The 27,599-nt window shown below is 57.2% G+C and overlaps 10 protein-coding genes across 10 annotated transcripts; 2 read left to right on the top strand and 8 right to left on the bottom strand.

Moving 5' to 3' along the window:
- Nucleotides 1–1,658: 1,658 nt before the first annotated feature.
- Nucleotides 1,659–2,849, bottom strand: K452DRAFT_48600 (uncharacterized protein). The gene has a single exon (XM_033546729.1). It carries the CDS (start codon nucleotides 2,409–2,411, stop codon nucleotides 1,869–1,871), a length of 543 nt encoding a protein of 180 aa, XP_033396301.1. The 5' UTR covers nucleotides 2,412–2,849; the 3' UTR covers nucleotides 1,659–1,868.
- Nucleotides 2,850–4,053: 1,204 nt separating this feature from the next.
- K452DRAFT_299326 (uncharacterized protein) lies at nucleotides 4,054–5,337 on the bottom strand (the record flags this gene model as incomplete). The annotated part of the gene is made up of 2 exons (XM_033542216.1): nucleotides 4,054–5,217; nucleotides 5,332–5,337. 2 exons carry the CDS (start codon nucleotides 5,335–5,337, stop codon nucleotides 4,054–4,056), a joined length of 1,170 nt encoding a protein of 389 aa, XP_033396302.1.
- A 542-nt stretch (nucleotides 5,338–5,879) lies between these two features.
- Nucleotides 5,880–7,096, bottom strand: K452DRAFT_288678 (uncharacterized protein). Its single transcript, XM_033540707.1, has 5 exons — nucleotides 7,045–7,096; nucleotides 6,955–6,988; nucleotides 6,784–6,901; nucleotides 6,455–6,729; nucleotides 5,880–6,293 (listed from the first exon to the last, which is right to left on the bottom strand). Exons 1-5 carry the CDS (start codon nucleotides 7,053–7,055, stop codon nucleotides 6,261–6,263), a joined length of 471 nt encoding a protein of 156 aa, XP_033396303.1. The 5' UTR covers nucleotides 7,056–7,096; the 3' UTR covers nucleotides 5,880–6,260.
- A 264-nt stretch (nucleotides 7,097–7,360) lies between these two features.
- On the top strand, nucleotides 7,361–8,374 carry K452DRAFT_327428 (uncharacterized protein; the record flags this gene model as incomplete). The annotated part of the gene is made up of 2 exons (XM_033544917.1): nucleotides 7,361–7,386; nucleotides 7,450–8,374. 2 exons carry the CDS (start codon nucleotides 7,361–7,363, stop codon nucleotides 8,372–8,374), a joined length of 951 nt encoding a protein of 316 aa, XP_033396304.1.
- A 742-nt stretch (nucleotides 8,375–9,116) lies between these two features.
- K452DRAFT_319503 (uncharacterized protein) lies at nucleotides 9,117–9,755 on the top strand (the record flags this gene model as incomplete). Its single annotated transcript, XM_033544241.1, has 1 exon — nucleotides 9,117–9,755. The coding sequence occupies exon 1, from the start codon at nucleotides 9,444–9,446 to the stop codon at nucleotides 9,753–9,755; it is 312 nt and encodes a 103-aa protein (XP_033396305.1). The 5' UTR covers nucleotides 9,117–9,443.
- On the bottom strand, nucleotides 9,712–11,972 carry K452DRAFT_288682 (uncharacterized protein). The gene has a single exon (XM_033540708.1). The coding sequence runs from the start codon at nucleotides 11,476–11,478 to the stop codon at nucleotides 10,129–10,131; it is 1,350 nt and encodes a 449-aa protein (XP_033396306.1). The 5' UTR covers nucleotides 11,479–11,972; the 3' UTR covers nucleotides 9,712–10,128.
- A 2,429-nt stretch (nucleotides 11,973–14,401) lies between these two features.
- K452DRAFT_230158 (uncharacterized protein) lies at nucleotides 14,402–17,871 on the bottom strand (the record flags this gene model as incomplete). The annotated part of the gene is made up of 2 exons (XM_033537081.1): nucleotides 14,402–14,478; nucleotides 14,538–17,871. 2 exons carry the CDS (start codon nucleotides 17,869–17,871, stop codon nucleotides 14,402–14,404), a joined length of 3,411 nt encoding a protein of 1,136 aa, XP_033396307.1.
- Nucleotides 17,872–22,012: 4,141 nt separating this feature from the next.
- K452DRAFT_230371 (uncharacterized protein) lies at nucleotides 22,013–23,621 on the bottom strand (the record flags this gene model as incomplete). Its single annotated transcript, XM_033537090.1, has 4 exons — nucleotides 22,013–23,016; nucleotides 23,077–23,157; nucleotides 23,220–23,321; nucleotides 23,387–23,621. The coding sequence occupies 4 exons, from the start codon at nucleotides 23,619–23,621 to the stop codon at nucleotides 22,013–22,015; spliced, it is 1,422 nt and encodes a 473-aa protein (XP_033396308.1).
- A 467-nt stretch (nucleotides 23,622–24,088) lies between these two features.
- K452DRAFT_288688 (uncharacterized protein) lies at nucleotides 24,089–25,466 on the bottom strand. The gene is made up of 2 exons (XM_033540709.1): nucleotides 24,871–25,466; nucleotides 24,089–24,778 (listed from the first exon to the last, which is right to left on the bottom strand). The coding sequence occupies exons 1-2, from the start codon at nucleotides 25,112–25,114 to the stop codon at nucleotides 24,201–24,203; spliced, it is 822 nt and encodes a 273-aa protein (XP_033396309.1). The 5' UTR covers nucleotides 25,115–25,466; the 3' UTR covers nucleotides 24,089–24,200.
- A 398-nt stretch (nucleotides 25,467–25,864) lies between these two features.
- Nucleotides 25,865–27,527, bottom strand: K452DRAFT_252349 (uncharacterized protein). The gene is made up of 2 exons (XM_033538247.1): nucleotides 27,362–27,527; nucleotides 25,865–27,308 (listed from the first exon to the last, which is right to left on the bottom strand). Exons 1-2 carry the CDS (start codon nucleotides 27,503–27,505, stop codon nucleotides 26,211–26,213), a joined length of 1,242 nt encoding a protein of 413 aa, XP_033396310.1. The 5' UTR covers nucleotides 27,506–27,527; the 3' UTR covers nucleotides 25,865–26,210.
- Between the last annotated feature and the right edge of the window lie 72 nt (nucleotides 27,528–27,599).

The following is a 27,599-nucleotide window of genomic DNA, read 5'->3' on the forward strand; positions in this document are numbered from 1 at the left end:
CCATGACGAGGCGACCTACGAGGCCGACAACGTCGTCGACGCGGGAAATGAAATGGCGTCTTGCTACACGCACACGCGCACGCACGTCCGTCCGCGCCTAATCTCTGGCTTAGGCCTACAATGCCCGTTCAGCCCTACCATACATGCTATCTACCTGAAACCGCCCGTGCGCTGTCTCGTAAGTAGTGAGTAGGCAGTGACGGCATCAGTGGGGTAGAGAGGGACGCTTGGACGCAATTAGGTAGGTAGGTATAGGTATATTGTTCGATGGGTGGGGAACTGCCTACCTAGGTACTTGTCTTATCTTGTTGCGGGGGGATGGGCGATGTGCTGGATAGACGAGAGGGCGTGCCATGGATAGTGTGTGCAGCAGCTGTTTCTGATAGATTCTTTTGTGCCTATGTAAGTAGGTAGAGTGATGGCTTAGTAGGGTAGGGTAGAGGGTAGAGTGAAAGTAGGTAGATGCTTATATATGTCTGGCTTCTTCACTCACTCACTCACTCCACACAACCACACCAGCACAGCAGCATGCAATTAACGTTGGTGAACATGGCTGCTGAAGACAGAAGAGCTGTTGATGCCACTGGGTACACATACGGACACATGCGCTTCATGCGAATTGCTCCCTCCCCCCAAGCTCCCGCGCGTCCCGTGCGTGTCGCCACGACATAGCACCACCGCCAACCATCACCGAGCAAGCATGCTAGTCTGCATCAGCGCTGGGCAACGGTACTGCCCACGGCGGCCTGCAGTAGTGGAGTCGGATCAGCTCCAGCAAAGACATGTTGAGGTCGCCAGCAAATTCGTTGGTCTGCCTCAATTAGGAGACGCTGAACGGCAAAGCTGGAATTCATCTCCAGCTAGCAGCACTAGCGAGGGGGTAGTGCTTGTTAGGAGTAGGGACGGCCTGGGGAAGCTGTGGGAGCGTTTTATGCTGGGCTAGTCGAAGATAAGGATGTTGCTTTGAGTGCTGGGTTGAGGGATGGGTTGCTGTGAGGAGTGGGAAGCTGGCTGGCTGCATCGACTAGGTATAAGTAGTAAAGAGTGTTTTATTCGGATTTTTGGTCTATTTTTTCTTTTGGTGGGTGGTTCGCTGGATCGCGTTTGAGTGTGTAGAGGAAATATTTAAAACTGGACAAAATAGATATGTAATGCGGAGACAAAAAACGGGAAATGGATGAGATCGCAAAAGTATTAGGAAGCTGTGGAGGTTGTAGTGCATTGGATATATTAAATGGGTTGTCAGTGATTATGTGAATGAGTGATGGGATTTCATGCATAAACAGTAGTTGGAGTAAACCTATGTAGAGGATAAACTATACAATTTATTAAATCGACGGCGATAGCAACGATGAACACTACAATGTACATACCCGGTTGCTGCGCCTTGCGGTAGAGGTAAGAGCTACTTCGCTAGACAAGCAGCTGTATGCCAGGCCGACGTTTGGCAAATAAGTCTTATTATACAGGTAAGCAAACAGGTAAATATATATACAATGTAAGCAATTAGGAAAGCAAATACGTCATGTCACCGCCGCAGCTGAACAAAGCAAAGTAAAGCGGCAGGATACGTCTACAGGAGCAAACAAGCATAAATTCGTTCACTAAAAGAGTGGAGGGAGCATCTAAAACCCCACGTACGAGGATTATAAGAGTATGCATAAATCAAAAGCTTAAACATAGCTGTCTATTCTAAAGCCGGGGTAATTAAAGTAGTTAAAAATGGCAGTGTCTGGAAAGAAGCCAGTTCTATATACGACACACGTGGCACTCTGCAGGGAGTCCACCACCAACAACAACAAACAAAAGAAATCTACAAACAAAGTCCGACATACAGACAGGAAGAACCAACTACCTATTATTCAAATTCATAGCAACAAATTCATAGCAACCAAAATAGCATTAAGAAATATCATAGGCTTGAAAAAAATAACCCACAGTCCATCCGTCCAACAACCCCTATTTCCATCCCCCTCATAAGCAGCAGTAGCAGTGACAGTAACAGTAACAATGTCAGTAACAGTAACAGTAACAGCAGCAGCAGTAGCAGCAGCAGCAACCCACCTATTCCCCTCCCCCTCTTGCGTCCTCGTCTTAGCCTGGACATTAAGCACGCACCCCGCAGGCCCACAACTATAGGGCACCGTGACCGGTTTCGTGATCGGACCCTTCACCGAGCTCATCGCCGTTGTAGCAGTCGCCGTAGGCGCCACAACCCGCGCGACCGCGCCAGGCCGCGCCGTCATGCCAGCGATGGTAGTGGGCACAGGTTTCGCGGTGACGCGGTGCGCGAGCCGGTTGCGCAAGCGCGGTTTCGGCGGGAAGCGCGTCGAGCGGAAGGCGCTGGCGCCGGGGAGGCTGAGGCTTGCTGTTAGGCCGAGGAGGGCGGTGAGGAGGTGCGTTGGCTGCATTGTGTGGGTTTTGTGGTTGTGGGTGAGGGTGTGTTAGTTGTTGTTATTGTGTTTGTAGTTGTGGTTGAGGTTAAGGTTAAGGCGTTGCGCGATGTTGTTTAGTGGTATGTGTGTACTTCGAGAGCGCGAGAAGTTTACGCGTTGGAGTAGAGTGAAGTTGGGATGTTGTGGGTGCGCGGTGGTGGTGGGCGGGCTTTATAGTGAGTGCATCGTGGCCAGTCAGAAATCCAATTAGTGGTTGACAGGTAGAAGTGCAATGACGAAAGCAACCCGTGGAAGCAGCAACAACACCAAAAAACGTTGGCGGAGCGAAAGGGCAGAATACCTACAGGTCTAGTTGTGCGCGCTCGAACAACAAACGTCATTGACGACAAGCCTTGTAAAGAATCGTGGGCGACTGACCGTCCGCCTGTCACTTCATCGTGACTGCAAAACATGCAACACCATCACATCAAACCGTAGATAGAGACTATTAGCCGAAAGCTCAAACACCATGATCTCAATTGAGCAAGAAAGACTTACAACACCATAACATTAAACGTAGATAGATAGGTAGATTACTAGAAGGAAGCAAACACGAAAACCACCACCTCACTTGAGCAAGTAGAAAGAAAACAGCAAACACCAACAAAACCAACACCAAGCCCAAGATAACCAAAAGCAACCTCACCACCACCAAAACACCAAAGAAAGCAAACAAACATCACCACCGCACCAGCCAGCAAAAAGACAAAAACTTGGGCGTGGTAGAGGGGTCTCTACCTAGGGCGACAAGTCCCTCCGCGGCGGACCCCAATCGCCAGCCAAGAAACCCCAGGGCAGCAACGAGGCCGGGGTTTTTCTTTCGTAAGGGGCAAGTGTTTCGAACCCTCGACCTCTACGCCAGAATGTGCACCCTCTGGGGAGGTCGGGGGGGCTGCCAACAACGACTGCGCCATACGAGTACGCAAGTGATTCGGCGTTCGCGCTTTATATAAGAGAGGCCGCGGCGCAGGGCTTGTTTGCGGCGCGTTACTGCTTTGGGCGGTGCGAGGGGACTGACGGAGTAAATGTTAAACTCGATGTGAGCCTCTGATGTCATGCCAGAGGTGGCAGTCACCTTAACACACCAATGTCAGTCCCCTCGCCCCCGCGCCTCTCGCTGAGCATCACCGGCCCCGGGACGGAGATACTCCGTGGGCAAGCCGGCTCCAGGCAGCGTGCATCTCTGCTGTAAGTATACTCACGGTGCTCAACACCAACGACCCCATGGCAGTCCGCAAGATGGCAAGCCCCGTTCCCACCCCATGTTTCCCTTGCTCTTATCAACAGTCCAATCCAATGCTTTCAATTCAAATTAATTCCTAAGTCAGACAGGCTCGGCCCCGGGCCATCGTATCCTGTCTCTCCACCTCTGACCCAGCCAGCATGAGGGAGCCTATTTTCTTTCAAGACGGGAAAGACTATAAGCAGCAGATCGTCATCATCGTGGCACGTCGTATACGCATGCATGTCTGCGTCAGCGTGAGAACTGCAGCTCGGCACCTCAGCTTCCCATGACATGAAGTCGAGTCGAGCCGTGCCGACCGTGCCGGCCCTTCCGGCCGGTCATCCGTGCGCTCCCTGAGCGCCGCGCCGGGTAGCAAAGCAGCGCTCGTGGCGCTCACAATTCCATCGTGTCGGCGACGTGTTCGTTCATATCGCGCACAGCGCTCTTCTCACGCTCGCGCTGGCGTTGGTCTTGCACCGCCGCTTCGTCATACTCGTCCTCGTCCTCTTCTTCTTCATCCACCTCGTCAAGGTCGTCATCCGGAAACTCGTCCATGAACTCCTCGTCGCGGTAGACCTCGTCGTCGCCCGGGTCCGCAATTACCATGACGTCATCATCGTCGTCGTCGGGCCAGCCTCCGCTCACGCGGCGGCCTTCTGCCACGTCGCCCAACCAGTAACTCGCGCGCTTGGCCGCCGCACTGCTTCCATCGCCAAAACCACTACCAGCACTGCCGCCTCGACTACCCCGGCGACGCTGCAGACCTGCGGATAGGTAGCTGCCGCCGCGCTGAAGTCCCTTGGTGCCCACGCTCACGTGCGTCGGCCGCATTACCGGTGAGTGCGACATGGCGCTCAGACCGCGCAAGTAGAGGTAGCACACGCGCTTGCGGTGCTTATTAAAGAAGAAATAATTCAGCGACCAGATGGAACCCTCCTCGCCGTCAAAGGGGTCCTCCTCGGGTGCGTAGCTGTAGACAGCGCAGTCGCGCAGGCCCATCTCGTTGTCGATGAGCCGCCACATGCGAGGACCCCAGGCCTGGGCGGCGCCGCCGGGTGAGGAGCGTCCACCGCCGTTACCTGCTGCACCGCTTGATGCGGGCGGTACTGCCAGCAGCGCACCCGAGGGCCGCGGCCGCAGGTTGTACAGTGTCGTGTCGATCGTGTTGATCACGGCACGCAGACTGCGCTCTTTGCGGAAATCGCTCGGCCGCAGGATGTGTGAGAAGTCGTAGTCCGGATGACTGGCGTTCAGTGTCGCGATCAGGTACGCGAACGTCCGCCGACTTGAGATCTGGCTCAGGGGTCCGAACGGGCTCGAACGCGACAGGTTCAACGACCCTGCCAGCGACTCGGCTTGTGGTGGTGACAGAGACGCCGACAGTCGCAGCACTGATTCGTGCTGCGACTCCAGCGAGCTCTCGATGTTCTTGTATAGCTTCTTGTCGCTTCCAGCGGCCTTGGTTGTGTAGAGATCGCAGCCACCGACAACGTGGCAGTCGGGCGTGTCGAAGTTGAGCGCATTCGTCGCGTCTTCGAAATCGCGAAGGGGAAGGTACTGCAAAGCTCGACGTTAGATGATCCTGTCTCACTCGTTGTTGCGTCGACGCGACGCTCTCAGATGCTTCATTGAGCGAATGCGCGCGGGCAAGCTAAGGGGAGATTGACGCACCTTCATCGTCGCAACTAGAGGGAGGGTGAAGTTGATGCGCAAGTCGAGTGAACAGAGAAAGGGGAAGTTGCAGGGCAGCAGGGGCGGCTTTGTTTCGGAATGCGGAGAGGGTGGATACGGTGAGCAGGTGTAGCTAGACAACACGCGAGGATCGCTCAAGGCTGGCTGCGGAGAGCGAGCGTCGTGCGTTGTTCGGGTTGGCTGGGATGCGTGGGGAATTGGATTGCTCCGGAGCGGAGAGAGGAGTCGTTGGTGGTGCAGCGGTCGGGGGGACGGGAGGTGGTCGGGAGGTATGATGATGCTGCGAGCTGGGGTTGGGTGGGGCCCAGATCGGAAGTGGAACGCGGTGACCTGATTGGCAGGAGACGCCACGTGATGCGGTGTCGTGGCTGTTTCCGGCAGTGCAGCAGTATCCACTAAGGAGGTCGTCCTGCTCCTCGTGAGATGCCTGATCCTGATGAGAGAGTCGTCGCTGTCGTCCTTCCTTTGGCTGACTCGCGTGAGAGGCTGAGCGCCTGTACGTCACCACACTAGCTGCAAGTTAGGAGGGATTCAACCACATCAGCCCGAAGGGCCCAGGCAACGCAGCTATCCGTAGCTTCATTGAGTACTAGTTCCGAACGCCAGCTCATCCTTGCCTGCGGCAAAGGGCGTTGGAGATACAATACACGTGCTGGGGTATCCGATGCCTTCCCCGCCGACCAACTCCTAAACTCCCATTGATGCTTCTGTGCGCCCACGCCTGCTGTGCATCAACCGAGAATGCCGGTCTGGCGGATCTTGCTCTCGAGCTCCAGTGCTTCCTGCGCCGTGCCACGTTCAACCGTTAGTGAGACGTGTCCACATGTCTTTGCGCAGAAATCCAAAGAGTCAACAATCCACTGCGTCGGGTATCATGCTAAGGTAGAGACAAACGACCGACGGAAGCTTTATCCGATTCGGGTGACGCCGTCGTCCTCGACCTAGCGCAGCACTGGTGATTAGCAGCTGAGTTTGTCGACAAGCGGACGAGAGTGGGGCCGGGGTGCCGTTCATCAGAACAGCGACAGTTGCTTGAGGTCCTCGTCAAGGGACTTGGTGTAGCTCAGCTGCTCCCGGGAAACGCGTGCTAAAACCCACTCACCTCCATGTCCTCAAGACTGTCCTGTTGGCCAATGCAACGTAACACGTTCTTCTTGCTGCTTTCCTGCATCTCGCCCGCAATCAGGAGCTCGTCGAGAATGAAGTACGCCTTCTGGAAGTTGAATATGATGTCGAGCTCGCACACGTTGCCGTAGTACTTGTCCATCTGCTCGACGTAGCGATGGATGATCTCAAGGGTGATGAGCTCGTTGTCCTCGGAGTCGCAACCGGCAATGAAGAAGAGCGAGGCATAGCGACGGTAGACGACCTTGTTGTCTGCAGGAGCTTAACATGGGACCAGGGGCAAGCTGTGGCAGGAGGGCGACGCACCCTTGTACTCGAGGAAGTTGCACATGCGCGTGCGGCGGGCCAGGACGAGCTGCGAGACGTCTTTGACGATCTTGGCCTTGTCCTTAGGCGACAGAGTAACGAACCACTTGGCGAGGCGCTGGGACGCTGTCAGCGAACGCGGGGATGAGGAGCGCGGTGGGAGCGACTTACGACCTTGCCCTGGCGAGAGAGCAGGAAGAGGTACCTGGGGAAGTCAGCGACGGTCTAACATGACAAAGCCAATGGAGAGGGAGGATTTACTTGATAGCCATGTTGACGGTGGTGGTAGTGGTGTTGTGCAGTGAGAATTGTTTGGCAGCAAGAAGCTTCGCACGCTTCGGTGACGGGGAGTCGGAGGGATCGCGGCGTAAAGATCGACGGGGCGACGGGGCGTTGAGGCCCCGACGCGCGCATTGGAAGACGGCACGGTACACGCACCCCGCCGCTCACCATCACCACCATGGACATCAGCTCGCGCCAGTCGCGCGATGTCCGCGAGCTGCTCTCCTGGGTGCTGCATCCCCAGCGCTCTGCCCGCCGGTGGTCCCAGTCGCAGAGCTCCAGCAGCAATCCCGCCATGATCAAGCTGATACTATCAACCTCGTACGAGCAAAAGCAACCACCCGCCCGACTCTCTCTACATTCCACTGACACAGCCTCTCACAGAAACATCATGGGCGGCGCGCCCTCGGTGCTCCGTCGCAGTCCCGTCGAGAAGTCCAACACGGAGCTGACCAGCGCTCTGCGCGCCAACTTCTCGGCCCACCAACACGAGGTCATTACCACTAGCCCGCATGCCCCGGCCGTCCTCTCTTTCCGTCACTGGACCCAGCAGGACAGCTCATGTCTGTACATCCCGGCTATCGACTTTGACGCCTCGGGCCTTGCCGAGGAGCGTCCCGCCTACGACATCACGGTCAAGCTGTTCTACCTGCCCAATGTGCCTGTGGCACAGCGTTGCGCCCACGCGCGCGAGGCCATCGATCTCGTTCTCAAGGAGCTGCATGTCTCTTCAATTGACCTACTCATCGTGTCGTTCCCGGGCGTGGCGTTCGACGCCGACGACGAGGACTGGGACTCTGACGAGGGCGGCGACGAGGGCATACGGGCCGGCGGATCCGGACGTGAGAGTGGCCTCGGCGTCGAGGACGTCGACAGCATGATCGAGACATGGCACGCGCTCGAACAGCTGCACGACGAGGGCCTGATTGCAAAGCTCGGCCTGAGCGAGTTCGGCACCCAGCGTCTACAACGCTTCCTTTCTCGCACCCGCGTCCGCCCCAGCGTCGACCAGATCAATGTCCGCGACTGCTGCGTTGTCCCCAAGCCGCTGATCCTCTACGCAAAGCAGGAGGGCATCGAGCTTCTCACCCACAACGACTGCACCAACATCCTTCCCCCCGGCACCCTTCGCGAGCTTCTCGGCACTGGCGAGAAGGGCGCCAGCGTCCTCGCTGGCCCCAACGACTCTTGCCATGGCTTGAAGGGCGATGTCATCCCAGAATGGGTCGTCAAGTACACGGCCGTCGTCAAGGACAGAGGCGTCGTGGAGAACAAGGGCTACTTCGCAGTAGCCGAGCTACGAAATTGAACAACTGTCGACCAACCAACAGCAGTAGCAGATGAGATTGTGTGCTCTCTTTAATTCTTTTCCCATTGCATTCCGCGGCGTTGGAACTGAAAGAGGTCCACTTGGACCATATTTGACATTTGATGCCCCCTCCCTATTCACGACGTTATAGTAGCAATGACAACACCACAATCTACAACCATTGCACCAGTACCAACTGTGCATTTGCCGAACTCATGTTCAGACACCCATCCCAAACAGATTCTTCGACGTCGTCCGAAAAAGCGCGTGATTGCTTGATTCATAAGCAATTTGCTTCATAAGCAACCCGTCCGGACAAGCAGCTGACTAATAAATAATCCGCTGCGGCAACAGCTGCTGCATTCTGCACCTAGCGAACGAGCAGACGAGGGGGACGGACGGCACCTGCCGATACCCTGCCTGCTCTCCATGAACTCCAATTGCCGGACAACACTCAATTACATCCGCGTACAAACGAGCTGCGCAGACCGTCCCCTTTAGATTTAGAGAGCGAAACAATCTGATAGCATTTACATCCGGCTACGTGCAAGAGAAGCCGTCCCAACGCCTCCTTCCTCGTTTCTGTGACGGGTTGTTATTACCTTACCCACCCATAAACCACAGCATGCGGTTTCCCAATCGAGATGAACTCAACAGCAGAGATAGTAACTCTTCAAGACCTGCCCAAGCCACCCTTATCTTCAACATCCTCACTCACCAATACCTCATTCGCGAACATGCTTCCCCTCGTCATCACTGCAGTCGTAGTAATACTCATCTGCCTCGTCCACTTCGTAAAACGTCCGCATTAGTGGCCTAAATACCAGCAGCACCTACCGCCATCCCACGGACTAATTCCTTTTCCGCGACGGGTTGCTGTTACCTGCCTACTCTACCCACCACCGAGCGCACAGCACGCAGCTTCCCAACCAAGATAGACCGGCGCAACAGCAGTGCTTAAATTTCCCTCCAGGACCTAGATACCAACTCAAACACCCTTCCTTCATCCTCAGCCACCTCACCATCCTCACCATCCTCACAACCTCACCTCCCACCTAAGCCACATCTCATGGCCACCCCCACAATAATCGCCTACAGCGCCCTCGGCGCCACCATCTGCGTCGTCAACAGCATCGCAGGCATAGCCGCATACTACCACCACCGCAAGCGGCAATCCGCCAACAGAAAAGCAGCCGTAGCGGCTTGGAACGCGGACCACGGCCCGTACCCCCAGCACGCAAAGGGCCCGACGCCGCTGCGCGAGTTTTACGACGACGACGCGGCCGTGCCTGACGCCCGGGGATTGGTGATGCAGCCGCCTCGTGCGCAGAAACGGAGGCGCTTTTCGCTGTCTAAGCTGGGCCGCGGTAAGAGAGGTTGAGAGAAGTTGACGCGTTGGGGGCTTCTGGGACTGGAAACGGGGGTTCGTTTGTCGCGACTGCGGTGGAGGCTTGTTCGGGCCTGGAACGGCGCTTACTGGGGGTTTGTCTGGCTGCGTGGTGCAGAGCAAGTTGCGCGCTGGCAAGATATCGTGAAGTGCTGCACTCTCGATCCGTGGAGGAGTAGCGAAGATCAGGAATGGGGACATGGACAGCGCAAAGGTGTTGTAGCAGACGGGAAGGAAAGAGCATGCATGCATGATAGCTGGTAAAGAGACAACAAGAAACCCCATGAAAATCAATTATTCCGCCTGAACAGCGCCCCGAGGCAGACCCAACCCAGCGCGTCCCATCCCTACGCACACTCCCTCGCCCCTACCTCTTCCTGCTATTGACGTTCCTGCCCGCGCCGACCTTCGGCCGACCACCAGGGCCCTTATTGCGCTCACCGGTCAAAATGCCCGGCAAGTAATCCTCATCCATAAGATCGCGCTGCTTGACGCGCTTCTGCTCGGTGATGGCGCGCATGTACTCCTTCTGGTCCTCGGCGAGGATGAGGTCCTGGCCCCAGCCGCCCTTGCCACCGCCCTTGCCGCCGCCGCCGACATTGACGCGCCCGCTCGCCGACCCCCCCACCGCCTTCGGGATGCTGTACCGCTCGCCGCGGTTGTTCCACTGCATGTTCTTCTTGAGGTGCAGCGTGAAGGCGCCGTTGGCGTCGGTCGAGCACGACACGCGCGTCAGTGTGGGCTTGCCGCACCGTGGGCAGAACTGCTTGTCCATTTGCTTGGTCGTCAGGAAGCACGCGTGGCACCGCAGGATGAAGGTTTTGAGGTGCTTGACGCGCTGCAGTGATGGCGACAGCAGGTTCAGGTTCATCTGCAGGATCACGTTCTGCATCGCAAAATCGGTTGTTATGATCGCCGCTTGCATCGTTTTGGGCTCGTTGATCGTCGATGCGCTGCCGTTGTTGTCTTTGGCCTGCTTCTTTTTGATGTTGGAGGGCGTGATCCAGCCGCCTGCGTCCGAATCTTCTTCGTCGTCTTCTTGTTCTTCCGCTTGCGTGGGGGCTTCCGGTGCTGGTGTTGTCGTTTCCTCTTCTGCTGTTGCCGTGGTTTCCGGAACAGTGGCCTCCTCCGGTACAGACGTCCCCTCTACAGCCGGCGCCGCTTCGCCGGAGATCTGAGCATTGGCCAAAGCAGAAGCCACCGCGCCGACGGACTCTGCAGCTTCAGCGGCGGCCGTCTCCTCCGCCGGCTTCTTAGCCTCAGCAGCCGCACCCTCCTCCTCTGGAGCAGCAACAGCAACAGCAGCAGCAGCGGGCTCCCCCTCAGCAGGCAGCTTCGGGGGCGGCGGGCCATTCGTGCGCTTCTGGCCCGGCGCATTCCTCAAGCGCCACTCGCCGCCATTGCGCTCGCACTCGAGCTCGCGGGCCAGGGCAATGAGCTGGATGTCGGTGCGGCTGAGGACGGCGAGGTCGCCGGTGCGGCGCGCAAACTCTTGCACCGTGCGCACGCTCTCCGGCCGCGGGTCGCGCTGCGTCAGGAAGGGCAGCAGCGTCGTCTGGATGCGCGCCCGCGTCACCTCGTCCCGGATCTCGGCCACCACGGCGGGGATGGTGAAGAGCTGCTCTGCCTGCGCCAGGAGCGTGGATACTGCGGGCGCATTTTTGATTATCGGCCCTGCGTCGAGGACGAGGCTGTGGATGGGCTTTTCCGTTTCCATGCTTTTTTGCTTTTTTCTCTTTCTCTCTGCTGATCTCTTCTGCTTCTCTTTTTCCTTTTTGGGCCTGGCGCGTCGGGAGGCTCAGCGAGCGTCGAGGGGGAAAAAAGGTTGTTGCCCGTTGTCGTTGTCTTCGGAGTTAAGCCGTCCCAAAAATTATCCACCTAGTCTCGCGGTTACCTAGCGGGCTCACGTGATGGCGAGTTCAACCGAGATTCTGCCTGTTCACAGCGCAGCGACCCGGAGAGTCGGCCATCGCCTCGGTCTGGAAACGGGCATGGATGTCATCTGCGCAACCCGACCCCAGACTCCATCCGGATATCCTCCGCCACCCGTCGTCACTCGACTGTAGAGTAGTTGTTGGCGTCCGCAAGCCGCAAACACCACTGCCACCACCACCATCACCGCCACTACCACTAACAACACCAGCGGCGGCTCTTCTACCACGTCCCCGCCGGTGCGGCTAAAGTAGCGTTAAACGCAGAGAGAAAAGTCCGACGCCCGAGGCTGCAGTCACGCACGCACGCACGAAACGAACGGCCGGGGAACCCCCAGCCGTGCCCGCCATGCCCGCCATCCCGCCTCTCGATCCCGCGCTTACAAGCTCGATCCGCGCGCGCGCGTAGGGCGGGAGCGGAAAGGAGCAAGAAACAAAGCAAAACAAGCGGCGGCTGGCGGGCAGGCAGGCGTCAACAAACCCCACACTCACTCTGTCACTCTGCACGTTCTCGCCCCAAGCCCTCCAAGCCCCAACCCCCAGACGTAGACCCAGCCGAATCTAGCCACCCAGCCCAGCCCCATATCCTTGCCTTGCTTGCCCTCCGGTGATGCGCCCGGATGCGCGCCCGGCCTGTTCTGGCTGCTGCTGCTGCATCGCGCGCATATGATGCTGATGTGCGTCTAGAGTGCCTACATGCATGCGTGCCTCGAGTCTCGAATCCCTCCCTCTCTCATGCGGACTACTCACGCACGCTGGCTCGCCGCGTCGTGGCGTCTGTCCGCTGTCCGTCATTCTGTCACTCTATGTATGTAGCCTGTAGCATGGAGCATGTAGCATGTAATGTAGCAGCGGACACCCGAGCCCCAGCCCGAGCCCGAGCCCCAGCCGCAGCCCGCTGCTGGCGAGCGGCATACGCAGCAGCAGCAGAGACGAAGGATCCCAAGACAAACCCATCCATGCCCGCGCCGCATAAGCATGGCATAGCATAGCATAGCATAGCATGGCATGACATGCCATGACAGCCAGCCTGACAGACACATTGCAACTACTCGTTTCAGAGCGAGTGACAAGCTGCGCTGCACTGCTAGAAGCTGAGAACGAACCTCAACCCACGTATGTCGACCGCCAGGCCGCGTCGCAAGTCAACCTAAGTCCAAGTCCGGTTCGCGGTGCGCCTCGCGGCTCCCGCCGTCAGAGTCCGTCTCCCCGCGCCCGGCCGCTGAAAGAGGTCTAGGTGGACAAGAACACCCAACGCTGCTCCCGCTGGCTGCTTCGCCGCTTGGGGCAATGGGGCCCTGCTCTGCCCTGCCTTGCCCTGCCCCTTTCGGCGTGGGTAAGGGTATCCTAGGTAGGTAGGTAGCTTGCTGCCCCCCCGCGGTCCGGAACTCCGGCGCGGAGTGCTTCCGCCCTTTGTTATTCACTCCCTCTCAATTCAACCCTCACTCACTAGGTAGAGTACCCTACGCACTGCCATGGCGATGCCCCGTCTGGCTACTTTGAGTAGTTGAAAGACGCTACTTTTGCCGCCTTGCAACTATCGCTCAGCGGCTTCCTTGGCCCTATCCAAAACCCACCGCCAGCGACCTCGACAACGTGACGGGCTCCTAAATGAGACAGGGAGAGAGAAAGATGAAAATAAGGACCTGACGATTGCTCCTCCTGCCCCTCCCCCTTCCCTCCAAACGCCCTGGAAACAGAAAGAAACCTCCCCTCAAAAAAAGATGATAGACACCTCCCCGTCCCAAACCCGTTAACCAACCGCCCCAGCCAGCCTCCCAGAGATTCACGCGTGAACCAAGACTGCACGCGATTGGACTCCATCATCGCGTCGCCAAAATAGGGAAATAAGGGAAGCTGGTTTCCAAAGAAAAAAGATAACCGACCGCATAGATAGGTCGCAATGAAAAATCATGTCATTAATAACCAAGAGTGCATCCAAGGAACCATGGAAGAAGGCGGAAAGTGAGGGAGTGCTAAAATAGAAGAGGCAACGAAGGGGTGTTGAAGCTGCGTGTTCCCGCATTCTGTGTTGTTTGTTGGCAGGCCGTCTTTCCGTAAACGCAGTTGGTTATGCCACCCTCTCAATCGATGGTAGGAGATGCGGCGTCGCTTTTTTTTATTATCTTTTTTATTTTTTGCGTGGCCTAGGATGCCAGCGAAAATACTTTTTTTTTTTTTTTTTTTTTTTTTTGTTTGCCCATCCCTTTCTGTGTGTTGTTCTCGTATGTTTTAGGCAAGTCTTTTGGCTACGAGTGCCGCAAACGGAGAAGAGAAAACAAAAATCCGAGCGTATCCGATAGCGACCATAGGAAAGCGAAAAATGCGCAAACAATTGGGGCATTGAAACATTAAGCCGCCAAATCCTTGTTTCGTTGATCTCATGCCATAGTCTGTATAGGGGTTTCTTATGTATGGAGATCCGCGCTTGTCCATAATGGTGATGTACAAAATGATGCTGTAGGGACAGTGCTGCATTGCTCCACTGAAAAGAAGGTGCGTTCCAGCGCACTGAAAACCAGGAGGCTGGAACCCGTCTGCAGTCTCCTGGCTTTCCTGGGACGTTGATTCGTGCACCTGGTCGTTGCTTGATTGTCGTTACATGATAGTCGTTATGTGGCCGAGCACTGCCGGCTCTTCGTACATATACAGAACTTTTGGTAGCAGCGAGCGCATCACTCATCGGTCGAGCACGGTAATGATGTTGATCTAAGAGACAGAAGCTTCGACTCTACGGTGTACATGGCTGGCATGTGCCTCGAGAGCGCGAGCCATGACGTGGGTAACTGTTTAATATCAGCAAAGAGCGTTCTGAGATGGGGGTTTGCTACCAAGTTCGGCTTACCAGGCCAGACAGCGGACCTCTCCATCATGTACGCTGTGATGAGCAAAAGCTTGCTCCCGTATCCGTAGTTGCCAAGATGGGACAGACCCAAAGCTGTCGCGGAACCCGAGTTTCCAGCATCAAATGAAATTTTCACTTCAGCATTACCAAGAATTTCCCCAACCTTCTGGAGGAGCTTGATGTCTTCATCCTCCAACAGCATGATGGCAGGAACCTGACTGTAGTCAATTTCAGAATTGCCCAGAATTCCCATGTAGCGTCCAACGCGCTCTTGCACAGTTGCCACCCACTCTGCGAGAACTTGCGCGCAGTCAAACGTGCACATTGCGGATTGAATAGGCAGTTCCCTTGATGTGAAATCGACAAACGTGGCTCCAAGTTTGTCGGACATAGACAGAGAGTCTGCAGCGTAGAAGGCAGCCTTGCGCAGGAGACGCTCACGTTTAGAGGACTTGGTGCTTTGGAGGCTGGGGTTGGACATGCCAGGGCTGATGGCTTCTGGAGTGTCAAACTCTGATTTTGGCACTGACATGCTACCGGTTGAGCTGGACATGTCTCCAGGGGAGTCGGAGTCCGATTCGGCATGTTGGAGGATCTCGTCACCTCTGGCCAGTTCCTCGGCCATCGCATCGAAATCACGCTGCCAGAAGCCCTCCTTCGACCGTGCGAGGCTGACGAACAAGCGGACGTAAGCAAGGTCCAGGAGTGGTATGCTGTCTGCTCCGAGAGGGCCGTACGGGTTTGGGCGTTCCAAGCTGTGGTGTGGGTTCGCTCTCCAAGCAGCTTGCCAAGCTTTCAAAGCAGGCTCGATTTGGTTATGCATCTGCTCGGTCTCCGCTCCCGTCCATTGTCGGCCGTTGTGTCTCTGACGCGTCTCCCAGATGTAAACATGCAGAGCGTTGATCAGAACATAGCACCCGAAAGTGCTCGGTTTCAGCACACTCTCTTCGGGGTCACCGTGCGGGCTGTTCCTGTAGCGGTCGCTAGCCGTGAGCAAAAACGACAGAGCATCAGCGAAGGGAATTTGCTTCGAGGCTGCGACTTGTGGACCGCCCATAGCAACCCAGGTATGGGCGCTGTCAGCAGCCCATAAATCCTCTTCGCAGGGCAAATCAATGTGTAGCTCCGAGTTCAGGATTCTGGGAGCATGGTTGTAGGCAGTGACAGTGAGGCTTGACAGGACAAATACTGCGTAGAGGGTGCGCTTGCGCTCTTCTTGCGCTTTCCAGCGCATCCACTGAGAGTGCTCGTCGTAAGATGCAGAAATGTCCCTCGGGCTCCACGACATGCCATCTTCTCCCATATGAATGTCTCTGTCGAGATTGCTTCGCTCATCTGCAGACTCATCAAGAGGTTGGTCGAGGTGAGCGGCCTTTGCGAGGCTGACCAATGCCGCACAGTGAGTGTATGCGACATCGTTGGCCTGCTTATCGCCACATTGATGGCCGTAGATCAGGTTGAGAAGCATCGACTGCACCAGCCAAAGCGGGGTGGTGTGACCCGATGTCTCATGAGCAGGGTTGATGCCATTAACAGCAGCTGCCAAATCCGCCCGGCGACGCTCTTCAAGGTAGAACAGAATCATCTTCTTGGCAGCCTCGAAGAGCTCTTTGCCAGCCGCATGCTCATACTCGTAGAGCGCACCGATCGCAGCCATAGCCAGAATCAGGCATTCACCCCCGCCAATCGTGCCTCCGTGACCAAAGGTCGCAGCACGCGCGCTGCCAGCGTACAGCGGCGAATCGAAGGACAAGGTCGGAATGTGCAGGAATGGCAGGTGAGGGTGGAAGTAGCTGATGTAGGCGTTGACGAAACGCTGCAAATCATTGGTGCCCGGGAGCGAAGGGAGCTGTGTCGACTGCGTGGCGGGAAGTCCTGGCGACAGCGGCGAGCCAATAGCCGGCTGCGAGTATTTACGCTGAATCGGACTGTAGTTCATCGCCTGCGACAAGCTCATGAGGAGAGACTGGCGAGTAGCATCAGTTATAGAGTCAGTCGAGACGGAGGTCACCGAGCTTTGCCGAGCACTGCCGTTGACTGAAGAGGAAGCTATACTTGTGCTATCAGGACTGAAGTTTGGCATGGGCGCGTGGAAGTACTGGCTAGGCATTCCAGGGATCGCCGTTGAAGGGCTCATCGCGTTGAATGGCGGCGGTGACGAAAAGTAAAAGTCAGGTGCGTTGCTGGGTTCTTGCAGCTCTTTCGGTGAGACCGTGTTCATCGGGTTCATGAGTTCGGGGAACACAGCGTGCATGGCCTCCATCGGTATCGAGTGGAGGTCGCCCATCGATGACGCGTTGAGCGGATTTTGCCACATGGGACCAGTCGATTGCGTCTGCTGGTTTGAGCCGTCGAGCATGACTTCGCTGAAACCGCTTTGACTAGCAGTACTGATAGCCGAGGGCGACGACTCTTCTGGAGCTCGTTCGTGGCCCCCTGCGTTCAGGTTGAGGGAGCTGTCAAGCCCGCCCATCCAATCGTAGCTGTCCTCGTCCTCGAAGCTAGTATTGCCAGGGAAGGGGGGGAAAGTGGAGAACGGAGAAGCTGGGGTACCCAGAGATCCGCTAAAGTGGAGCTGGTTCGGGTTGATCGTAGAGCCTGAGGAGAAGAGCTTATCAAGATCCATCATGTCACCAAAGCCTGGGATCGGAGCCGTACGAAGGCCACCTCCGATGCCCATACCCAAGTGGGTGTCAATTTTTGGCAGGCCGTGGCTCCCGACGTTCGGCTCCACTGGGCTCTGCAAGCTACGGAAATCGAAGCTGTGAGCGTTGCCGAAGCCTGCCAGACTAGGGTGGTGAGAGTGGCCCATGCTCATGCTTGGAGTCCTCGCTGAAGCAGCGTGGTTCGAGAGCAGGGTGTTCAAAGCAGCACCGTCAATGTGGCTGATGGTGTTTGCCCTAGGCCTCGCTGTAGCTGGCCCAGTGCTTGCACCGTTACCGTTGGCAGTGGAAGCCACGGAGTTCTTACGGACTCTACCGGCGCCATTCGCGGAGGGGACTCCGGTTGTGCTTTCTCTGCGCCCGTTTCGGGGTCGAGTAGATGCAGCTCCGGCTTGGTGGAGCTTTTGCTGGTGTCGCAGCAGCAAATCTCGCCTAGCAAAGCACCTAGTGCATTGGGGGCACTCGAATGGCTTCTCTTTCGTGTGGGAGCGTTCATGGCGCTTGAGGTGTTCCAACCTAGCGAACGATCTACCACAAGTGCCGCAGACGTGTGGACGGGGCTTGTCCGTCTTTGGCGGAGGAAAGGAGGAATTGGAAGCGGGTTGAGGAGGGGCGGGTTTGGTGTTGGATGTGGGAGCTGTTGAGCGTCGATGGTCAGCACTGCGAGGCATCGACCAATCAGGGCATGTGTGAATGAGAGAGTCAGCTTGCCTTTGACGTTAGCGAGCGTGTCATTGGCGCCATTTACAGCGTCCAAGTTGGTGGAGGCGGCCATGATGGAGCTTTGAGGGGCTGCGAGTATCTCCGTCATGCGTTGGATGCTCGGTCACCGCTATTCGACTTCTGAGCGTCCCACTAAAAGACGTCGCGCACACCGTGTCGGGATGCAACGCAGCCAGCTCGAAGCTCGAAGCTCGAAGCTCGAAGCTCGAAGCTCGAAGCTCGAAGATAAGCAGGAGGGAGCTCTAGTGCGTTCAACGAGAGACGAGTGAGCAGCAGAAGTCAATGCGCGTCAGGGATCGTGTGTATACCTGTTTGGCGGCAGTAGCAGAGTCGGTGAGGGATTCTCGGCAGACAGCTCTCTCTCTCCCTCTCTCAAAAGAAAACAGGCAGACGGAGGAGGGTTCGTGGAGTTGAGGCGGCGGATGTTGGGGTTGCAGGGGAGTCGGTCTCGCGCGACGAGCCGTCGGTCAGCTGCGCAAGCTCGGTCGTCTGGGGGAAGGCTGAAGGGACCCGGAGTATCCGGTGCTAACGCAGGCGATCCGGGATTCCAGAATCAGCGTCGACGCCAATCTTTTCTGGAGGATTAGAGGAGGAGGAGAGGGTGTTTAGGAGCAGGCAGGATGGTCTTAGGTGAATTGGCGTACAGGAGGGTCCACCGATCTCAAGAGGGCTCGTTGGTGAGGGCTATGCTGGCGATCTTCTACCCTCAGTAAGCCGTTGCATGACACGGCGGCAGGAGCTTGGGCCTCGGCGCTGCGTGCTTAGCCATGCGCAAGAGAGAGGCCATAGAGCCTTTTGCCGCCCAGCCGGCTGGCCTGGATGCCTGCACGCAGAGCGATGCAGTGCTAGGCACAGGACGGTACCGGGCGACCAGGTTCCCCGTTGTAGGCCCACACCCGCAACGGCGCAGTGGCTTGCCGAGCGTGATTGGTCTCACGACGACTGCGCGTCCCTGAAAACGGCGGGCTGGTCGCGGCGTCGGAGATACAAGGCCTCGCCCAGAACCACGGCTGGATGTCAATCAGCGCCCTGCCCCCCTCCCCCCCAGGAATCCGGGGTAAGAGAGGGTACGTATCGTGGGCTGTGGCCGAGGGCGCATGACCATCCCCAGATTTTCCACACGGCTCGAGCTGGCAACTGTGCCTGCGGGTCGTGCAGCCCGCACTGATTCGTGTCGCTTACACCCTTTCCATCGCTGATCCTCGGTGGGGACTGTCGAGGCAATTTCCTCAGGCTAGCGACGTTACAGTAACAGCAGAAGGGCGGGTCGTCGAGGCCCTTTCAACCCGCCCGATACAAAAAAAACCCCAGCTACACGACGGCGCGCTAGCCAGCTCAATGCGCACCGCACATGACCCGCCGACTCCGGAGACCGCTCCACTTGCCGACGTGGTCCCCCGGCTGGACCTGCGAAAATGACGCACCACAGCCTGGGGCGGTTGATCCTCGGGAGAACATGGTTTGAATTCCTCCGGCCATCTCTCTCTCCAGCTCCTCGGCCGACTCCGCTGCCCAGACATCATCATCATCATTATCAGCCACACCTCCTACTAGCTAGGTCCATCTTTTTTCTCCCAATCCTCCTCGGGCCTCCTCGCGCGTACGGGTTCATGCACTCCGGCCGCAGATCAGGGTGCGCGGTCCGCAGGGCAAAAAACGTCAGAGCGTTCGCGAATCTTTCCACTACCCTGCCCGCAAAGCCGCTCATTATCATTGGACCTTGCTATTACTGACTTCAAAGCAGTCGCGCCTGCAGCTGTGGCACGATTCGCCCGACCCCATACGTCAACCCGCTTACCAGCCCCTGCCCCAGCACGCGCCAATCCCGCCCGGCGCACCACCTCGAAGCAGCTCGTCTTCATGCCGCCGCGCATAACAAACTCGATCTCCAGCCGGCGGAAGCCGCGATGATTGTATATGCGTCTGCACGTCAACGGAGCCTCTTGCCAGAAGCTGACCACTGCCAGTATTGGAAGCGCTGCCTTTGACCCGAGCTATTCTTGGCTACCCTTACCACACGGCACATCGCCACCCGGCTTTTGATTTTACCTAGCTAGTTAGCTCCCACCCAGCGATCGCCTGCAGAGCGCGAAGGAGTCGGACTCGTCTCGCGCGCGCGGTGCCAGGTGGGCCGCTCCAGCTCGAAAAGCGGAGCGGGACGGGACGAAACGAAGCCAGTGGTGCCTTCAATCTCCGAGGGTCTGCTTGATGCAGTCGAAACAGAACCACTATCAGAGCATCCTCTCCAGACGCCCAACCGCCCTCTTGTCATTGGTGAGGACGACCAATGACAGCGGCAACAAGCGTCACGGGCCGCTCTGTGGGAGCTCGCGCTCGGGAAGCAACAGCCCACTTCGCGCGAAACACCCCACTTTCCATTTTCGATCGATCCTATCGGCTATTCTTATCGGAAACCGTTTCTCGCCGTCTCGGCTTGCCGCTGCCCGAGGTTCGCGGAAACGCGCACGCTGGTTATCTCCGGCGAACGCTGCTTCGTCCCCAGCGTGACGACAACTCCAGGGTACGGAGGCATCACCTCTATGAGGCTTATTGCGCGTGAGCACGGCAGAGGTTGCGATTGACGCACCTCGCGGCCCGGGTTCCCTGCGCGGCGCGCCTCGCCTTGCCCTTACGCTAGCCTGAAGTTCGTAGCAACTTCAGACAGACGTCAAGGAAGGGCCTGTGGAGCAACAGGCCGCTTGATTCGACATGTTTGTGCGAACCAGTACATGCTGCCACTTCCTGCTGCTACGAAGTTTGCCGATCACCGTCAATCACTATACAGCGGGCAGCAAACCGTTGGATGGCTTCGACGCAGTGACGACATGGCAGCCACACCCCACGCCCAGGACTGGGCAGTGAGAGCCCACGTTGGATATGACAGTGCCAATCCTGCTCGCACGCTTAGGATAATTTTCCGCCTGCCCCAATGCAATAGGACGGAAGCAATAAAGAGCAGGCGGAACTACAAGACCATTCTCTTGGTATCTTCCGTGGCTGTCGTGTCACCTTTTCGTCTCAGCCACGCACCATATGCGCAACTTGTCCCACAAGATCCGCGTCAAGCTTCGCACCGCATAGGCTTCGGAAAGTTTAAAGTGCGTCGAAAGAGGCCCCAGAAAGCACTCTCAGCCAACGAGACTGGCCGAGGTCACATGCTTTCCGCTGAGCTCAGCGATCCATGACGCGACGGACGCGTCGTCGAGAGCACACTGAACGGGTGGGCAGAGGGGGTGGGGAGGGAGCACACAACACACGGGAAGCCGGTGCTCGAGGGGCGCGGGCGGGAGCGCGCGAGAGAGAGCGCGCGGCGCATGTAGTACAGCCGCTCGTGCTGCTGGTGTTGCTGGTGTTGGTGTTGCGGTGCTTTGCTGTGCTTGTGCTGGCTGCTATGCGTGTACTGTACGAGCAAGCTACTCGGTAGTGCGAGAACAGGCCTGGCCGGAGAAGGCCGCATGCCACTCCGACGACGTCGAGAACGGGCGACTCACGACGCGCCCTGCCAGCCCTGCCATCGCTTGGCCCTGCTCTTGGCATGCGGCATTGCACCGCAGGGCTTCTTTTTCTGCAAGACGACGGCGGCGGCGGCGGCGGCGGCGGCGCAAGGCTATAGGCAGGCAGGTAGGTTGCAAGCAAGCAAGCAAGCAAGGTAGCCAGGCAAGCAGGCAGCCAGGCGTGTGGCGAACTCATCATCAGCACACCACACCATCGCCCATCACCGTCACCACCTCCCCTTCCTTCGCGGGTAAAGTGTGCCGGCATCGAGAGAGACCTGCGGCAGCAACCCGCTCTTTTCTCGCCTCGCGCGGCAGATCGGGGCTTGGCGGAAGGATAATCTGCCCGGTGCCTGAAGCAAGCAACATGCTGTAGGTAGGTAGATAGGTAGGTATCGAGAGAGAGAGAGCGAGCGAGGGACGGGAGACATGGCACTCGGCTAGCAAGAATTTGTGGTATTGTTCCTGCCTGTTCTAGCCAACCGGTTTCTAGATTCCCTGATCCGTAGATTTTTTCTTTCCAAAAATTCCAAGTTCTTTTTTTTTATCTTTCAGCAAATGCCCGCTTTTCCTGGCCTAATGACGGCTCTTGTCTTTAATCCACCTCGAAAGTGCCCTCTTGTGAACGAGGCCTCTGTGGCCGAAACGCCACTTCTGCCGGCAGCCTGAAGGACGCGCAGAACATGCGCTTGTTGGGGGCGACGTCGCGGACGTCGTAGATGGAGACGTCGGGCGTGTCGGGCGTGATGACATAGTCGAGCTGCTCGGAAATGCGCTTGCAGACGTCGGCGCTCTGCTCGGCCACGACGTCGCCGCCCTTGCGCTCGAAGCAGTAGACGTGGATCATGGGCAGCTTGAACGGGGTATGCGGGCTGAACAAGGTTTCGGGTGCCGCGCCCTTCAAGAGCTTCTTGAACGGGTGCCGGCTGTACAGCCCGATGAACGCGGGCAAGAACTCGATGGCGCTGGCCGGGAGGTTCATGACGTAGTGCGAGAAGATCTTGGGTTCCGTGTACCTCTTTTCCTCCGGCTTGGGCGGGTTGGCCGGCTTCTTCTCGCCCGGCTTGTACTTGTGAGCGATGAGTTGCGAGTGTTGGCGCGGGTGGGCATAGAGCTCGGCAGTGGCAGTGCGGATGAATTTGTGGCCGTTTTCGTTGTGGGGGGCCACCCATGGGCCGACATGGTTCTTCTTGATTGCATCCACCATGTACTTGTAGCTCTCCGGGTTTAGGTCGTTTGCTCGCACAAAGACCTTCTTCTTGCCTGCGGGCACGGCAAAGGGTCCAATGCCTGCCATCACGTCACATACGGCATCGCCTTCTTTGAATGTGCTGACCAGGCGCTTGTGCTCCGCCTGGAGCCGACTGTTCCAGTAGACCTTGGCGAAGTCGAAGCAGAAGGTGCAGCCTTCCTCGTGGACTTCGACGTTAAGATCATCGGGTCCCTTGAGTACTTCGTAGGCGAATGTCCGGAACTGGCTCTCCTCGCCGACGTTGTCAATCTTACTGATAATCGTCTTGATGTTTTTGGTTTTGTCGAAGAGCACATCGGCTATAAGCTGCTTGTACGGCTGGTGGCTTTCTCTCAGGTTCAGGTGGACTGCATGGCTGGTCAGAAACTATGCTAATCATGCCGCCGTTGCGCAGGCGTGAAGCTTACGGATGTGTCCGACTTGGGTGAACCGTTTGGGATAAAGATCTTCCTGGTTTTCCTCTGGGAGTATCGATTTCATGATGTCGTCTGGAGAATGTCAGCTCTTGGTGGGTGGTGGTAGATATGAAGGGGCGAGCAGCATTGCGCACCATAGGTCCAGTAGTCATAGTCCAGCGTCACATCATGAGGGACCAAGGTCGTTATATTGGCATCTTGGAACTCCGTCACCTGCGGGCCCCAAGTCGAAGGGTCTGTCTGCCACCGTCAGCATCGAACACCAGCGCAGCGCGGCGCGGCGCGAGAGCTTTCCGCCTACCATTATGCTTGATCTCAGGCTTCAGTAGGACGAGCCTCTTGCCCGGCTGGGCCGGGTCACTCCACACGGCCTGGTAGCGCGGCTGCACAAGAATGTCCTGGCTCTTTTCCAGCGCCTTGCGCACCATTGATATGTCATTGTTGTTCGTGACGCGCGCGGCCGAGATGGGAAATGTCCGGCGGAAGAATGCGCGGTCCAGCGTGCGCATCGCCCGGTTGATCGGTGGGCGGAACATGGTCGTCTCGGACATGAATGGCGTCGGCGAGGTCTCTCAGGCGCAGGCGCTGGGCAAAGGTTCCCTCTCGTCGGGGTTCGCTCGTCGTGTGGTGGATGCGCGGCCGCGCCGTCGAAAGTCGCCAGGATCTTTTTCGGGGAACGCCCGCCGACTCGCGCAACGCGCCTAGGTCGCGACGGCTGGTGATTTCTATTGTATCCAGCGTGCCAGCCAGCAACCGAACATCCAAATCTAGAAAACAACTTTTTGTTATAATTCGACAGCCATAGCCCGCACGCCTGCGGCGATTACATCTGCATTGTCGCCTTATTCAGCGCTATCTTTTGATACACTTATTAGCAAAAACATCCCTCGGGCCTCGCAGGCCAACCCGACCAGCTCGGTCAATCTGCGAAGCCTACCATAGGCAAGACACTCCCCTCACAACACGAGCAATGTGCAATAATTCAAAAGGAAACTTAAGTATATCCTCGTGTATGCCGCAGCAGCTCTATCGCATTCGGGTATCATCGACCCACATGTCCAAGTCCACACCTCTCCACCCCCTCAGCCCCAGAAGAGGCAAGCAACCAGGCCTCCTTACATACGCCTGATTTCCGACTCCTCCTTGTAAGAATCCATGCCCTCATCCAAATGGTCCCACCACTCGTACAGCATACTCTCGCAAATAAGCCTAAACCACGGCGTGAACTTCAGGCCGGGCTGCTTAAACATATCCTTCAACTCCTGCTGGCTCACAAACGTCGTATCGCGGACCTCATTCGGGTTGACATCGAGCGAGACGCCGCTCTTGGGCTTGATGAAAAGAATATAATCGATCTCGTGCTCGCCCCACTTCCCGTCGCTGGGCGCCAGGTAATGGATGCGCGTCAGGAACTTGAAGTCCTGCGGCGGGACCTCCGCTGGCGGGATTCCCAGCTCCTGCTGCAGCTTGCGCTGAGCGGCGCGCTTGGCGCCCGCGATCGAGGTAGGCAGGTCTGCGCCCGTCTCTGTGGGCACACCCAGCGGGTGCGAGCAGCAGGTGTTGGTCCACATGTCGGGGAATGTGATTTTCTCGCTGGCGCGCTGCTGCAGGAGGAGGCGGTTTTGGTCGTCGAAGAGGAAGACGCTGAAGGCGCGGTGGAGGAGACCTTTGTTGATGTTGTCCATCAGGTGGCCTAAGCAGAGAGAGCCATTGTTAGCCTTTGCTTTGTTGACTGATTGCTCGGGAAGCGAATCAGGGTGGTGAGGGAAGCGCAGCGCCACTTACAAACTTTCTTGCTCGCGCTGCCGATCGGCGAATCGTTCTCGTCGAGGACGATGCACATTTCGTCCATGAGGCGGATTTGCTCCTCGTCGTAGCCCGCCAGGTCGGCGTCGTTGCCGCGGTCATTCCCCTGGCGTGCGTTCCCGCCAATCACCTCGGTGTTGATGTCTGCGCCGAACAGGCGGATGATGTTGTCCGCCGTGATGGGCTCCATGACGGTCGTGACGGTCGTTGTCGTTGTGCTCATCTTGTCGTCTCTGGCGATTGGTTTGCCGTGCGTTGAAATGGGTGAGCAGATGTGATTGAAAAGGCTGGAAAGCCCGCCCTTTAGGATTCGTCTTGTAGTAAGCTGAGTGGTGCTTATTGGAAGGATCGGCCTTATTATTTGGGGCGAAAGGGTCCAAGGCGGTGAAAGACGCCCAGGTACGCCGTGTGGCCGTGTCGCCGCACCGGCGCCTTTCACCGTCGCCGTCGCGCGCCTGTACATCTGCCTGCCAAACCGCTCGTAAGTGCAAAAGGTTGGGGGCGAGTGTGTAGGCGAATAGGTAATTGCGCATGCAACCTATACGAATACGGTGTTTCCGCATCAAGCGGCCTATCACAATGGAGCGACCCGATGAAAGAGATCGGTTCCTTGCGGGCTTGTGTCCGCAACTGTGTACATCCCTGACCGCCTCCCGACGCGAATTTTCTGGAGGAGTTAATGCGTAGGTAGTCAGAGGTGAGGCATTGGTGGCGGTGTTGGTGTTGCGTCAGAATCACATGGAGTGAGGGCGCAGCGTAGTGCTGAGCTTCGGCTGAGGTTGACAGTGCCTGGTGGCGGTGGACTTTTAGGAAGGTGCTGGAGTTCTGGGGGCTAGTGTTGCCTGGGGAAGTGGGGATGGGGAAGTGGGGGCGTTGTATAGTGTAACGCTTTCTCATCAGTGTCTTTGATTTTCGGCGACAATTGAACGCGTGTCTTCATGCCTGCATGCTTTTATAAATAGAAGAAAGCGATGTATGAGTGAGACAGTGGGATCTGAATAAACTAAAAGCATTTTGGGAGCGGAAGCGCGCAATAATCAAGTCGCGTATGCCATGCCTTTCTAAATCCGCCTCCTATCTAGATTCTTGTTTTTCCGACTGAGAGTATCAGCTCCTAGCTGAATACGGTATGCCCGTCCACATAAAGTACCTAAGCTACGAGTGCGACCACCGTCCAAACGTGGCGGCCCTTGTCACACTTGCGCGCGAGCAACATCATCCATTCGTCTCATTTCGCCCACAACCATAAACCTGCTTATGCTGTGGTTCTTGTCTGGGCCAACCTCCGTCTCTACTCCCTTCGTCTATTCATCCATCTCTCAGTGCCACGAGATCGCCAGCATGATGCCCGCACCCGCAGCAATGGCCACGAACTGCGTCAGCGTCTTGCGCGTCTCGCGCTTCCTGTCTGGCCCTGTCTCTAGCATCTCAGGGATGACTGCGACAGTGCCGACGTACAAGAAAGTGCCCGCCGTGAAAGGCAGCAACAAATCGCCCCAGCGGAGGCTCGTACCCAAGAGACCCGGATCCGCATCGCCGGAGGACGCAGAGGAGCCGCCAAATTCCTGCACGGCGATTCCAATAACGGTACCCAGCAGTGCGCCGAATGCCGTTACGAACTGCGCGCCCATGGCCGCGCGCTTGCTGAAACCTGACTGAATCAGCAGCGCGAAATCACCGACCTCGTGCGGGATCTCATGGAAGAAGACAGCGACGGTCGTAGTGGCTCCGATGGTGGGCGACGCGTAGAAAGAACTGCTGAGCGCGAGGCCATCCGTGATGTTGTGCGTAAAGTCAGCTATCATGTTCAGCAGACCTCCCAGCTTGGCTGAGGCCGAAGGCTCTTTCGAGGGCTCTGTGGAATCAGAGACGGAAGAGGGCGTGTTGGAGGTAGACTTCCGCGAGCGCACAGAGCTAGCACCTGCGGCGTCAGCTCCACTGGTGGTAGCAGTGGGCTTGTCATCGGCGTGGGCGTGGCCGTGCCCGTGAGAGTGATCGTGCGGATCTTCGCCGCCAGTCGCGATGCGCAGACCCTTGTCCATGGCAACAAAGGTCATGAAGCCGATCATGATGGCAACACCAAGCAAAAGGTTCTTGTTCGGCTCGACCATGACGAACTTGACACGGTCAACTTCTTCTTCGCCAAGGAAGATTTCTGGCAGCAGATGGAACAGTGTGTCGCCCATCAGGCCGCCGACAGCGAAGGCAACCATAATGCTGAGAGACGAGGGGTCAATGTTGGGCGGGCATAGTGCCAGCAGGAAATTGGGCGGCCCGGAAATGTAGAGGGTTGCCAGAAGAGCATTGACGGCGGGACTGCCGGGAAAGAGAACGGCGAAGATGCGAGAGGTCAAGCCACCAGGGGGAGGGCTGGTAGCGACCTTGTGTGCGCTTAGCTCTTGGACAATGGGGCATTCCTGAGGGTGTCAGCAAGGTGACCTCGTTGCGCGAGGAAGATAGATAGCTCTACCTGCAGCTTGTCCTCGATATCCTCGGTGGAGAGCAGGCCAATGGCACCCGAGTCATTGGCCTTGTCCACGACAGCTTGAGCGACGTTGAAGAGCAGGAAGGCGCACAAGAGAGCCGCAACAGCCCAATAACTTCGCGACGGCATTGCGAGCAGATGTGGATGAAGCTCCGATCGCGCCTGCCGTCATGTCGGGTCCTTATCAGATCGTCCTGACTAAGCTCGTGGGTTATCGATAAGG

Source organism: Aplosporella prunicola (assembly GCF_010093885.1).
Source record: "Aplosporella prunicola CBS 121167 unplaced genomic scaffold K452scaffold_16, whole genome shotgun sequence".
Lineage (NCBI taxonomy): Eukaryota > Fungi > Ascomycota > Dothideomycetes > Botryosphaeriales > Aplosporellaceae > Aplosporella > Aplosporella prunicola.